This window comes from Nerophis lumbriciformis, linkage group LG01, assembly GCF_033978685.3.
Source record: "Nerophis lumbriciformis linkage group LG01, RoL_Nlum_v2.1, whole genome shotgun sequence".
NCBI classification, from domain to species: Eukaryota; Metazoa; Chordata; class Actinopteri; order Syngnathiformes; family Syngnathidae; genus Nerophis; species Nerophis lumbriciformis.
Genome location: NC_084548.2, coordinates 43,450,837 through 43,463,683, shown reverse-complemented (window position 1 = coordinate 43,463,683; position 12,847 = coordinate 43,450,837). Strand labels below are relative to the sequence as shown.

Genomic DNA, 12,847 nt, shown 5'->3' with positions numbered 1-12,847 from the left:
CCTTCTTTATTATGCATTTTCGGCAGGTGCGACTTATACTCCGGTGCGACTTATACTCCGAAAAATACGGTAGTTACAGGATCATACATTGGTCATATTCAAAGTCCTCATGTGTCCAGGGACATATTTCCTGAGTTTATAAACATAATATACATTTTTTTTAAACGAAAGAAGATGTTGTGATGCCAAAAACTATTGACGTAATCATAGTAGTATCGACTAGATACGTGCCTGTACTTGATATGATTACAGTGGATGTTAGGTGTAGATCCACCAATGGCGTTTGTTTACATTGTGACGCCGGTGAGCTACGGTGTGTAGTGAAGCATGTTTAGTTATTCCTCTTCCTGCAGGGATGATACTTGTAAGAAACATACTTTATTTGTTGCCATGGAGACCAGGATTAGTGATTTAGAAGTAGCTAAAACACTGCCGACGGCGGATGGACGTTAGCCGTTAGCTAGCTAGCCATGTCTTAAAGCACCTCTTCTTGAGGGCGTTTCAATGTTATAACTTCACCTTTATCATTAGTTTTTAAGCCGAAATGCGTCCGTTCTTCCTTTTCTGTCTACTCACTGTGTCTGCTTGTAAGTACTCCGTGATTGTGTGCTACCGAACATGCTTCTCTGCTCGTAAAACCCCTATGACTTCGACGCGGGCACGGGGTGTTGCGGTACCGGTACGTTTCAGAGACGGTATCGTACCGAAAATGATTCATTAGTATCGCGGTACTATACTAAAACCGGTATACCGTACAACCCTAGTTCAAACTTTATGCTACCTTAAATGGGATCTACGATGATTGTTTTCTTTTCTGACTAATATGTGTTGTTACAATGTTGGATACTTGTGTTGGATATAGTGAGGCTCAGATGGTAGAGCGCCAGTCCACGTTTCCGTCAGTCTACCCCAGGCAGCTGTGGCTACAAATGTAGCTTACCGCCTTAATGTGTGAATGTGGACTGAATGAATGTCTAGAAAAGCGCTATATAAATATAATCTATTATTATTATTATTTTTTATTTTTTTTATTTTTATTTTTTAATTATTATTATTATTATCAATAAACAATGCCAAAGCATCAAATCATAAGCTTCATGCATTTTGGTGTGAGCTTGTAAGCAGATTTTTTTTTTGTCCTGTCCAGCCACTTAGGCAAATCATATTGTTGATGTAGATGCCCATATCTGCTGTACAGATTTACTTTACAAAATATAAGTGTGGGATACTTCTCTTGTTGCCTTATTTGTATTTGACTTTATTAAACAGATGTATTTAATGTTTGGCGCAGCCAGACCGGAGCAGGAGGGGATAGAAAGAGGAAAAAAAGGAAGACAGAGGAGGAAATTGCAGGGACAAGAGGAGGATAAGACAGAGACAAAACAACAACAACAATAACAACAGAACAGCATCAGCAAATACGATATGTACAAATATGATAAGAAAAGGGATAGCAAAGAATCAGTTAGTGAAGTAAAAAATATTAACACAGAAATGACAATGAACATTATTACACTACAAATGGAGCAATACAAATACCAATAGAAATAGCACTATTGATAATGAATACTAACAATAATTACCTATATTATCAACAATACAAATGTTTCAAATGCAACAATACATAAATGATAGCAATGATAACTTGACTTACAAAAGAAAGCAGATAAATGGAGGGGAATAAATAGAAGCAAACTAATTAACCGTGTAGATTATTATAGTATCTATAGGTTAAGCTTTGTCGCAGTGTGCCGTGATTTACCCAGTTTCCTCTAGAGCAGGGGTCCCCAAACTACGGCCCGCAAGCCGGATCTGGCCCGCCAGCGTCCAAAATCCGGGCCGCGGGAAGTCCCAAGTTAAAAAAATAAAATAAGAAAAAAAAAAAAAAACATCTGTCTTTTCTAATCCATTTTCTACTGCTTGTTACTCTCGGTGTCTCCGAGCCGCTCAGGCAAATCATATTGTCTAAAAATGCATTTTCCCATTGTGGAGCATCACAATACCTCCGAACAGGTGAGACTAGGCGGAGGGCCAGCCATCCCAATGAAAGCATGCACCAGGCGGTCAAACTACGCCACCCTCTAGGTGTGGTCATTGAAGGCAAGTACATCCCTAATTTTATCCTCAATCAGGCTGATGTGTGGCCACCTGCCCCAAGGCAGCTGTGTCAGGTTGGCAATCACTGTGTTTGATTTAAATAGCACCTCAGTGTTTGACTCATTGTGTGGCTGGCTCCCTGCTGGGAAAGGTCTGCTTCCATCGGGCGGTAAGTGTGTTGCTCCACTGAAATGTAGTTTGTAAATTAGTCTGCTAAATGTGTAAGATGTTTGATTCATTGAATGCTGTGTTTTATTGAACTTTGCACTGATCAGAGATTTATCTGCTATATGTTCCAGGCAATTTAGGAGACCTGATCAAGGCATGAGGAATGCGATAATTTGTTTGTTTAAATGAAAGCCCCAACCAGGAGGAATTTAAGTTAACCTGCATTCCAAAAAAGTGACTGAATAAAGCAACGCTGCTGCATTTGAACCCTAACAGAACTGTCTCTGGGAGGTTGGTTTGTGACCGCACATCACACCATCTATAACGTAAGGCCATCGCGCTCGGAATATATATATCTACTTGTAAGTATATATATATATATATATATATGTATATATATATATATATATATGTACATAGCCCGGCCTCCGGACAATTTTTTTTAACCCAATGTGGCCCCCGAGTCACAAAGTTTGGGGACCCCTGCTCTAGGGGAACAACGTTAATATATGTTTGATGATATGTGTATATGCATGATTGTATGTATACATATGTGCTTGTATATGTACAGCATGTGTATACGTATGTATGTTTGTACGGTATATTGGTGGCATTTGTAAATTTCAAATATTCTAATCTGAACCTTATCTTAGTGATAAGATAGTGTGATCTTAGATCTTGGTGTTTCGTTACAAAAGTGCTTTAAAAATTTACAAATATATCGATGAGCCAGTATTTTCAATGGCTTATTGAAGAAAATGACTCTACGAGACCTGACTCCCTTCAGAGAGCTATGAAGCTCATCTTTGGAACAAACCTCCCACCACCATGCCACCTAGGCTAAATAAACAAATGTAAATACGGTATTTGAACCATTACCATTCAGGATATAGTCTCGCGGGAACATGATGCCGCAGCCCATGGCGTCACCCTTAAAACAACGAGGTCCAAAAACGTCTCCGACACCACTGCCATGGAACACCTTCCCGTCATCTGTTGAGACAATAACAGTAAGGACATTCAGCGCAATCTTTTATGTTTTACACAAGCTCCATATAAAACACCCGCACTTTGCCTAACATAAATAAACTCCACGACTCTAAATAGTCTACAATAGCAAATCCCCCGCTCATGCATGACAACATGGGAACGGGTCAATAATTGTTTAACGCAATTATTAATGATAACCACCACCATTCATACTGTACTGTGAACGATCAAAACGACTCAATACACTCTATCATTAATGGGAATACTCAATAGCAATTAGCCAACCGAAAATGTTTACACTTGTCTTTTAGGTTCCTCTATTGTTCCTTATGGAATTAATTCCCTGTGAGTATTTTAGTACTTTCACATAGAGTACTAGTGAATATGACACATGTTTTTTTCTTTAATTGGCTTTAAATCAGCCTTTTCTTATGACACAATTATAACTCTAATCACATCATCCATCCAATAGCACAACATCCCACACAGTGCTTAACTTTAGTCTCCGTCTCTGTTTAACTGCTCTTCTGTTGAAGAGATAGGACAAAATCACTATCCTATAATATAAACTTATTTAATAAATTATTCGTTTTTGTCCCTTTGAAAAATGCATGGCCTTTAGTGTGCACACTTTACTGGTTGCAGTTGTTTACCTGTATCACACCTTTTTTGTAAGGGGCGCCGGAAGTTGGCAGACCCGTCAGCGATCGTGTTCCGTCTCCCTGTAATGTTTGATCCTGTTCTGTCTCCCTGTAATGTTTGATCCTGTTCTGTCTCCCTGTATAGTTTGATCCTGTTGTGTCTCCCTGTAATGTTTGATCCTGTTCTGTCTCCCTGTAATGTTTGTCTGATCTTGAATGGGATTGTGCTGAAAATGTTAATTTCCCCTTGGGGATTAATAAAGTATTTCTGATTCTGATTCTTATTCTGACTTCGCTAAGGTACTGCAGTAATAGTGACGCTAACCATACAAATGTGATGGCATGGAAGGTGGAAACAAAAGAGAAAATTGACCCATGGAATTTGGACACTCCAGCTTCATTCTGTACAGGATGCGCAGCCTCAAGCCACTCGGCCCGCTTCTGTCAGCCACATCAGCACCAGCGGGAACCACAATATGCTGTTTGAGCTGACCCGATTCTACAGTACAAGACCTTTTTTGTGGATGAACTGCCCAATTCAGCAGTTATTTTTGGACACAACCCTGCACTTTCAAATCTGCTTGGCCATCATAACAGTAACTTGTTTTTGCCATGTCACTTACACTGCTATTGTACACTAACACAATGTTAAAGCAAATGTATAATTATTATTTTTCTAGGAAGTGTTGACTGAAATGGCAGTGTTCATTTTAGTTATCTGAAACAAAGGGGCATATGATGATTCTATTACATTCTAATACATTTAACACACTCCCTTGTAGTCTACATAATGTGTATTGGATATGCTTTGGTGTAAATTTTGCTCTACAGTCACATTTATAACCCTATTTCCAGTGTTGGGTTAGTTATTGAAAACCAGTAACTAGTTACAGTTACCGGTACTAGTTACTTTATTTCAAAAGTAACTCAGTTACTAACTCAGTTACTTACACCAAAAAGTTATGCGTTACTGTGAAAAGTAACTATTTAGTTACTTTTTATTTTTTTTATTTTTTTTTTAAGGCTCCCATTAATGCCCTTTTTGCCTTCATTTCAGTACTGTTAGTGGAGAATAATACAATCTGTTGATCAACATAACATGCATTTACATCACTGAACTTTTCTAAGCAATGTGGTCTACATACAACACACAAAGACAAAGATATGTTTCAAAGGGCCAATTTATTTCAGGCCAGAACAAATTGACAAAATTTTAAATAGCTGCAACATAACATACATAAGTAACAAACAGCATAATAACAACATAGCTGTACACCTAGTTTCACCCAAGGAAGGCACATATGACATGATTATATGTTATGTCACTATATACAGCACACATACTGCTATACACACGCCTAACCAGGCATTTTTTCTCTCTCAAGGAATTCGGAAATAAAATCATGTCTTTAGGAGATCAACACTGTACTGAAGCCCAGAACCCTCTACGCCAGTGGTCCCCAACCTTTTTGTAACTGCGGACCGGTCAACGCTTGAAAATTTGTCCCACGGACCGGGAGGGGGGGTAATTTTTTTAATTTTTTAAATTTTTTTATTTTTTGTCATAAAAAAATACAATCATGTGTGCTTACGGACTGTATCCCTGCAGATTGTATTGATCTATATTGATATCTTGTGTATTTTATGTTGATTTAATACAAAATAAATTTAAAAAAAATATATATATATATATATTTTTTTAATTTATTTTTTATTTCTTGTGCGGCCCCGTACCAATCGATCCACGGACCGGTACCGGGCCACGGCCCGGTGGTTGGGCACCACTGCTCTTCGCATTTCCCCAGTTTTAGTTTAGAGATAAAGAAAGATTGGCCTGGCCCACTAGGATCCCTCTTTATTTTTGTGAACTTTATAGTCTATACATTTAGAGTGATGTGATAATCAAACACCCTAGAACAGTGGTTCTTAACCGGGGTTGGATCGAACCCTATGGGTTCGGTGAGTCGGGCTCAGGGATTCGGCGGAGGTCAAGACACACCCGACTCATCGTGTAAATAAAAACATCTCCATATCGGCGTATTACGGATACGGCAACAGCAGAAGTCACACTGATTTGCAGGTGTGTAATTTGTTGTGAGTTTATGCACTGTGTTAGTTTTGTTCTTTGAACAAGGTGATGTTCATGTACGGTTCATTTTGTGCATCAGTAAAAAACATGGTAACACTTTAGTATGGGGAACATATTCATCATTAATTAGTTGCTTATTAACATGCAAATTAGTAACATATTGGCTCTTAACTAGTCATTATTAAGTACTTATTAATGCTTTAAACGGCATGGCCTTATTATAACCCTAACCCTCTACCCCTGGCCCTAACCCTCTAACCCTAACCAAATAACTCTAAATTAAGTCTTTGTTACTTATAATATGTTCCCCTGGTGTCCAAAAAACTCTAAATTAAGTCTTTGTTACTTAGAATATGTTACCCATACTAAAGTGTTACCAAAAACATATAACTTTGTCTTGAATTTGAAAAAAAACAACATTTTATTTTTCTCTGAAGAAGGGTTCAGTGAATGCGCATATGAAACTGGTGGGGTTCGGTACCTTCAACAAGGTTAAGAACCACTGCTCTAGAAGTCTAGAATGAAAGAGTATATAAGAGAATTGACAGTGTGTGTACCTTCAGTGCTGAATGATGAGCAGAGGCAGAGTTTGGAGTGTCTTCTTTTGCTCGCTTTCCATTTTTATGTACTCACTGTCCACTGTGTCCAGGTACGTGGAAAATGTTTTCCGTGCCATTTGCTGTTTGACGCCGGTATCATGCTAATTAACTGCCTGAAAGCGGGTGACTCCACTGTAGAAATAGCCTACATGTATTCTAGCACATACGCTGCAATGGCTCTATCAATGTTGTCCTGGCTAGCAGTCCCTGCGTTAAAATCCTTAGGTGGTGGTGGAGGCGCAGGTGAAGTGGCATCGGAGTCTGTGTCTCTCTTTACTAGCTTTGTCGAAGCATGTTGCTTTTGTGGCTGTTTCAGCAGATTTGAATTGCTGTTTTGGGCAGTAGATAGGATCTTTGATCCAAGACACAACTTACATTTAACTAAAATGTTATTTTCTTTGTGCTTGACAAAAGAAAAGTAGTGAGAATATCTCCATGTTAAGAAACTCGACTCTGGCTCCGCAATGATGTCTTGTTAGTAAACACAGACACGCCACACCCCACCCCCTAAAACCCCTCACCCACCCACACACAGCGAGCCTCTCTCTTCTCCGGCTTGTGAGACAGGAAGAATCAGAAGGATGACACATCAACTCTCCAATAAAACACACTCAGATCTTCTGTTTCTAGCCGATACTACATAAAAAATAACGTAAAATAACGCAGTAACGCATCATGTAGTAAAGGTAACTGAGTTACTGAATATAAAAAATAACGCATTGGACTACTAGTTACCGCCGAAAATAACGGTGTTACAGTAACGCGTTACTTTGTAACACGTTAGTCCCAACACTGCTTATTTCTGTGTTATGTCTGCCAATGGTTCATGGATAATCATGGAAATACAGTAGCAACTCAAATTACGAGTACCCCAACTTTGAGTATTTCAAGATAGGAGTTGTCTCTTTGCTTTTTGTTATGCTTTAAAGAGGTACTCTTTCTTTTTTTATGGATTTTAATTTGTAATATAAGGCAAGTACGAGGTGGCTAACAATGAAGCTAATGAGAGTTACTGTTGTGCCCGTTTAGCCCTCTAAAAAACATCCAAAGACCGCCAACAATGGTCCATTTACATGCCGTGCCCAATGTTGCCCCAAATTTTTCATGTGAGCAAGTGCACAAACTCCCTGAGCATTCATTAAAGCACATGTGAGCAACATCAGACGTGCAGACTGTGGCCACACCAGCAGCACACCTGTCCCAAACCTGACATCATCCATCACATTACACATTACATAAACATTGATGGAAATTTTTGGATATTTTTTTAGAGCGCTTTATGGGCGGAATAGAGCGAATCTTATTACTACCTCCATTGTTAGCTGACTCTTGCTAGCGTTTATTTACGAGTTACAATACATGAAAAATAACAAACATGTGTTCTTATCACACAAAGATTGTGAATGATGGACAAAATTCCTAAAAAAAAATGTAGTTCCTTTATAAGTTGCAAGCATAATTTGAGTTATGAGCCTCAGCACCACTGGTTGAAGAAGTATTTGTCCACAGCCCACAGCCAGTGATCGACACAATCCTGCCTTCAAACCACCAGAACTAAGAACGTTAGTGCGAAAGAAAAGAAGCGGGTGACCGAATGAGAGAAACAAACAATTAAAAACATGTCCCATTGGCTTGCTGAACTGGGGAGTCAGCTCGACAGCAACAACATCAGTCCACATCCCCTAAGCCGGAGCCAGCCTCAACAGCGTACATCCACAAACATCTGAACGACGGACATTTGTCCATGATAATATGGAGAAGCTGTCGATGCTGTGTTTGACGTGTTTTAGTTGGTTCAATGTAGTTCGGACTCAACAAACTCGACAATCGAGCATTACTTTTGGTACAAAGACAAATATTAATTGTTGTCAACTCTGACCTCTGCGGTCAGTGACTCCAAGATATCCGTGTGCAAAATAAATGGAGAAGCAGCCTGTAGGAGACACCTACAGGTCAACAGCAGATACGAGGATCCCCACATAAGTAGGTTCGTCAATCTGTGACTTCACAAATGGCGCACGGTTCAAAAAATAACACATGGTTCAGAGGCATTCCAAACTGTGTGCAAGCTCATGTCAAATACATGAATCTTATGATATGACGCTTTGGTGTTGTTTAACACGAGTATCCAACATTTGAACATCTGAGTTAGAAAAAAGAGAAAATCGTCATAAGTCTCCTTTAAACAAATCATTGAAATTGCTACAATCCAGGTAGTGCTAGCAAATCGATCATCATCAAATTCCAGACATTCTTTCCAAGTAAAATGAGTGAAAAGATTCATCTGGAAAGACAACCTCTAAATAGCCAAACCTATCCCACACTACTTGTATTTGACAAAACAATGGAAAACAAGCATAGAAGAAATAACATTGCTGAAGTAGCTTACAGACAAGTGCTTCTCAAGAAAGCGGTGCGGCTTCTACAAGTAAATATTTATGGTGTTGTCATGGGACCCGTCCCCGGCATTGAATACTGTTTAAACAATCTATCTGAACAGAAGGGGGTAGACAGAGACACTGTATCATTGTGGCCCTCATGCGGGCCCCTGGCACACCACAGACTGCTAAAAATAGTCACATTCACAATAGAACATTCACAATGGCCTGTAGCGGAGGGCATCTGTGATGGAAGTCAAGGATTGCGCAAAGTCAGGAAGACCTATTAATTTCTGGCACTATTGTGTATTAGAACAACCTGACCAACAGCAATTGAAAAAAATTTCAATATTGCGATATAATGTTTGTCCTTCGGATTCGAAGATGAACACAACTTCAGTTCCGAATTCAGGGATCATTGCTTTTTGGACCGGAGACGGCTGGACAAGCCAACCAAGGCACAGAGGGTTCGCCCACAAGTGAGACATGTGTGGGTGGGTGCTGATGTAAACGTGGAAATTACTCTGGCCTTGCAGGCTAAACCTTTCCTTTGTGCTTGTGCTTCTGCATTGTGATGTACAGTAAAGCATTGTTTTGTCTTATAGTACAGTTTCAATGGGCCAAAACATCAGCTCTATCAGCAGCGTTTTACAAATTAATTTCAAAAATGTATTAGTTTTATTACTAGTTATTTTCCCAAATAAGTTATTATTAGTAATGGAATTACTCCCTCATACACAACTTAGTTATTAGGAAAATTAATTTGTGCGTTATTTTGTTGAAAAAAACATCTGACCGTTGACAAATGTATCATAAAATTTGAGTAACTCAGACTTTGCTTTAGGACATAATCATACTTCATATGTACAGTACGTTCTTTCATTTTATATCAGTGAAGTTGAATTAATGCCTGACTTCAATCCTCAAAACACCAGTTTTACCACGACCGATCACTCAGGAGTTGCTGTTGTTGGATTTAGTTATCTTATGTAGCTGTTTCCGTGCATTGACGTTTGTAAAAACAACACCCACCTACCTGAATTATAGTACTGAATGGCTTACAATGAGTTCTACTACCTTAGCCAATTAATTAGAATTACCTATGTGTCTGTCACCCCTCATTAAATAAAAAGGACAATCAGATTTTTTTATATGCATCTTAGCCGTGCCAGAGACACGCTGAGTGAGCCAAGTCAAATACCAGCAGTTAGGTAAGAACGTGCCATATTTTACCGTTGGTAAAGGCGTTATAACGATTGAAATAGCAATTAAATAGACTACTGGAAAACACTGTTACTTCCAATACTGTCCATCAGATATCAATACTGTTGTTGTCACATGATATGTTCTCCTGAAATACATTTACATCTGATCCTATTAGAGTTATTTATTTCCCTGTAAACATCCCAACTATCGAGTTTGGATGTCAACTGTAAAGAAATCCACATTGTTTCAGGAAGAGTTTTTATTCAGACTATTGAGCATTGATCTCCAATGCACGTGAGGAATCGGATCTAAGTACATGGACACCAGTATGACGTGCATTGACACTCCATGTGAAATATCCTGAAGCTCTGTTTATCCCCGTTCATTTTTAATCCATTAGGTAAGAAAGTGATATCGTCCCCTGACAACATCCTTCGATTAAATGTTTTGGCAGAACCTGAGCTGGAATCAGATTAGGCTCTGCCATAGGAGTAAGTAACTGGCCCTATTTTCCTTGGTAAAGGATGGATTGTGGCGCTGGAGTACAACCTTCAGCTGTGGGTGTTGAGTCACAGCACGTATGACTCATTGTTGAGTGGATTGAAGACGGCGACAGGGTTAATATGGCTTGCTGAGGAGCACGCACTGGTTAGATGGCTGCTTGTTTCTGATAGGGCCCAAAGGTACGAATGACCCACTGAAGAACAGAACCAAGTCAACATGCACACCAGACTAGTTCCCAATAAAAACACTCATAGCAAGACCAGTGGACTCCAAAACTACAAAATGTACAAAATGAACAGACATATGACTGGCAGGAAAGTCAAAGATCCACATGACATGTGATCTGGGGCAACAGTGGATAGGGGCCGTATTAAAGGGCTATTGATTAGGATGACAGAACCAGAACTATGCAAACATGTCAATAACAATGTCATGAATCTTACACCAAATTCACAATTTCCTAAAAGTCATTGGTTTCATGATGTACTAAACAGAAAATTTTAAAGACATTCCGACAGTTGACTACACAAACTTACGGGATGTGGTGAAAACATAACAGTGAGTTTTAACAGTTTACAAGAAGTAAAACCCTGCCAAAGATAACTCATTTCTATTTAGAATCTGTAAAAAAAAGTATAACCCTAAAGTTATGACTACATTGGCTCGCACAACACACAGAAATCTGAAGTCTTTTGACTTCTAAACAGCGTTTTCCTTGGTCACATGACATGTGTATGCAGTTTTTCACCAATTCAAAGACAGTCTGCACGCAATTCTTGAGGTTCCTTGAGTTTTATCAAAGTCTCGGCTGTGTCAAGGAGCGCAGAGAGATCGTAGATGAAATCATGGCTCTTAGTTTTAAATGCTGTAGTTGGACAAAAGCCTGCATATTAACTCAATCATGGCAAGGCAAATCTGACAAGCCCAGAGTTTAAAAACCACATACCCAATTTTAGTCTCTAACAAAGAAGATTAATGGGAGCTGCACAGGGGTGTACACATTTCTGTGGTGTCCGGCATGTGGCTGCCAAACCAGACAAACCGCAGCACTAGACCTCTGGGACAAGGCTGGTGAGAATCGTCCACCACTCAGCAACAGGCTCATCCACAGACCCTGACAAGGCTCGCAGCTCTGACTGTTTATATTATTACAAATGTAGCCTAAGTGGAATCTGCAAAGGAATAAGAGGGCCGTACTATAAACAGCTTCAAATCATAAATTAAATTTGCAGAGTGACCTCAAAGGTATCAGATCTCATAAAAGTAATTAGAGTGTACAGCTATATCTTCCGGTCGGCGGACTGAGCATCAATATAGGAATTGAAGTTAAAAAATTTGGACGGTTCAGGAAGAATCAGAATATAAATCTACGCCTGATGCTCAACCCAATTGGAAGGTTGCGTAAGTCCTCATGGATAGGAAGGTCAAGCTTGAAATCCATGTGTAAATACAGTACAGTGAAAATGACTCAGACAGCCATTTTGGTCTAAATCCCAGTTGGTGTAATGGTACATGCTTCTATCTTTCATGGCAGCGGGCTGGGTTCCATTCTGGGTCTGGGTTGCATCAGAAAGTGCATCCGGCGTAAAAACTAAGCCAAAATATCTCATGCGATTGACTAACCGTAGCGACTGCTGAGAGGGAAAACCCAAAAGTTAAAAAAAACTGCCATTTAAGTCTAAATAAAGAGCAACAAGTGAGTACCAGGAAAATTGGTTCTTGCCTACTGTACTGTCAGCGTGGTGGTGGTTGTGTCATGGCCAAGGGCTGCATGAACGTTGCCAACACTGCGGGATCGGGTTGTCAAAAGTATCAGTACTTCGATACCATGTAAATACCAACACACAAGAAATACATTAGTATCGTCAGTATCAAATAATGTACAACACCTTTCCTCGTCCATGTCAATTTTGAGCACATGGGCAATGAGTCACTGCTGAAAAAGTATGCTTGTTGTTTAAAAAAAAAGCCAGTATTTCCTATATATTTATTTATTCATGGTAGCCTGTCACAAATGTAAATTTGTCGTTATCGGTTCGCCCTCGCTCATAAACCAATTATAATAGAACAATGGCAGTGTAGCATAACTGTAGATGTGGCATAACTCTGCTTCACAACACACCTCATAAACGCTTAAAGTGTGTTGTGACTATATTAGCGAGTAGAGGAACACAT

The 12,847-nt window shown here is 39.4% G+C and overlaps 1 protein-coding gene across 3 annotated transcripts in view; it reads right to left on the bottom strand.

Moving 5' to 3' along the window:
• spryd3 (SPRY domain containing 3) overlaps positions 1 to 12,847 on the bottom strand; it is a 117,202-nt gene that overhangs the window by 26,003 nt on the left and 78,352 nt on the right. For all 3 annotated transcript variants that reach the window (XM_061982646.2, XM_061982636.1, XM_061982655.1), the window contains one exon: positions 3,145 to 3,258. In XM_061982646.2, coding sequence (XP_061838630.1) covers positions 3,145 to 3,258 — 114 coding nt within the window. The remainder of the gene's footprint in view (positions 1 to 3,144; positions 3,259 to 12,847) is intronic.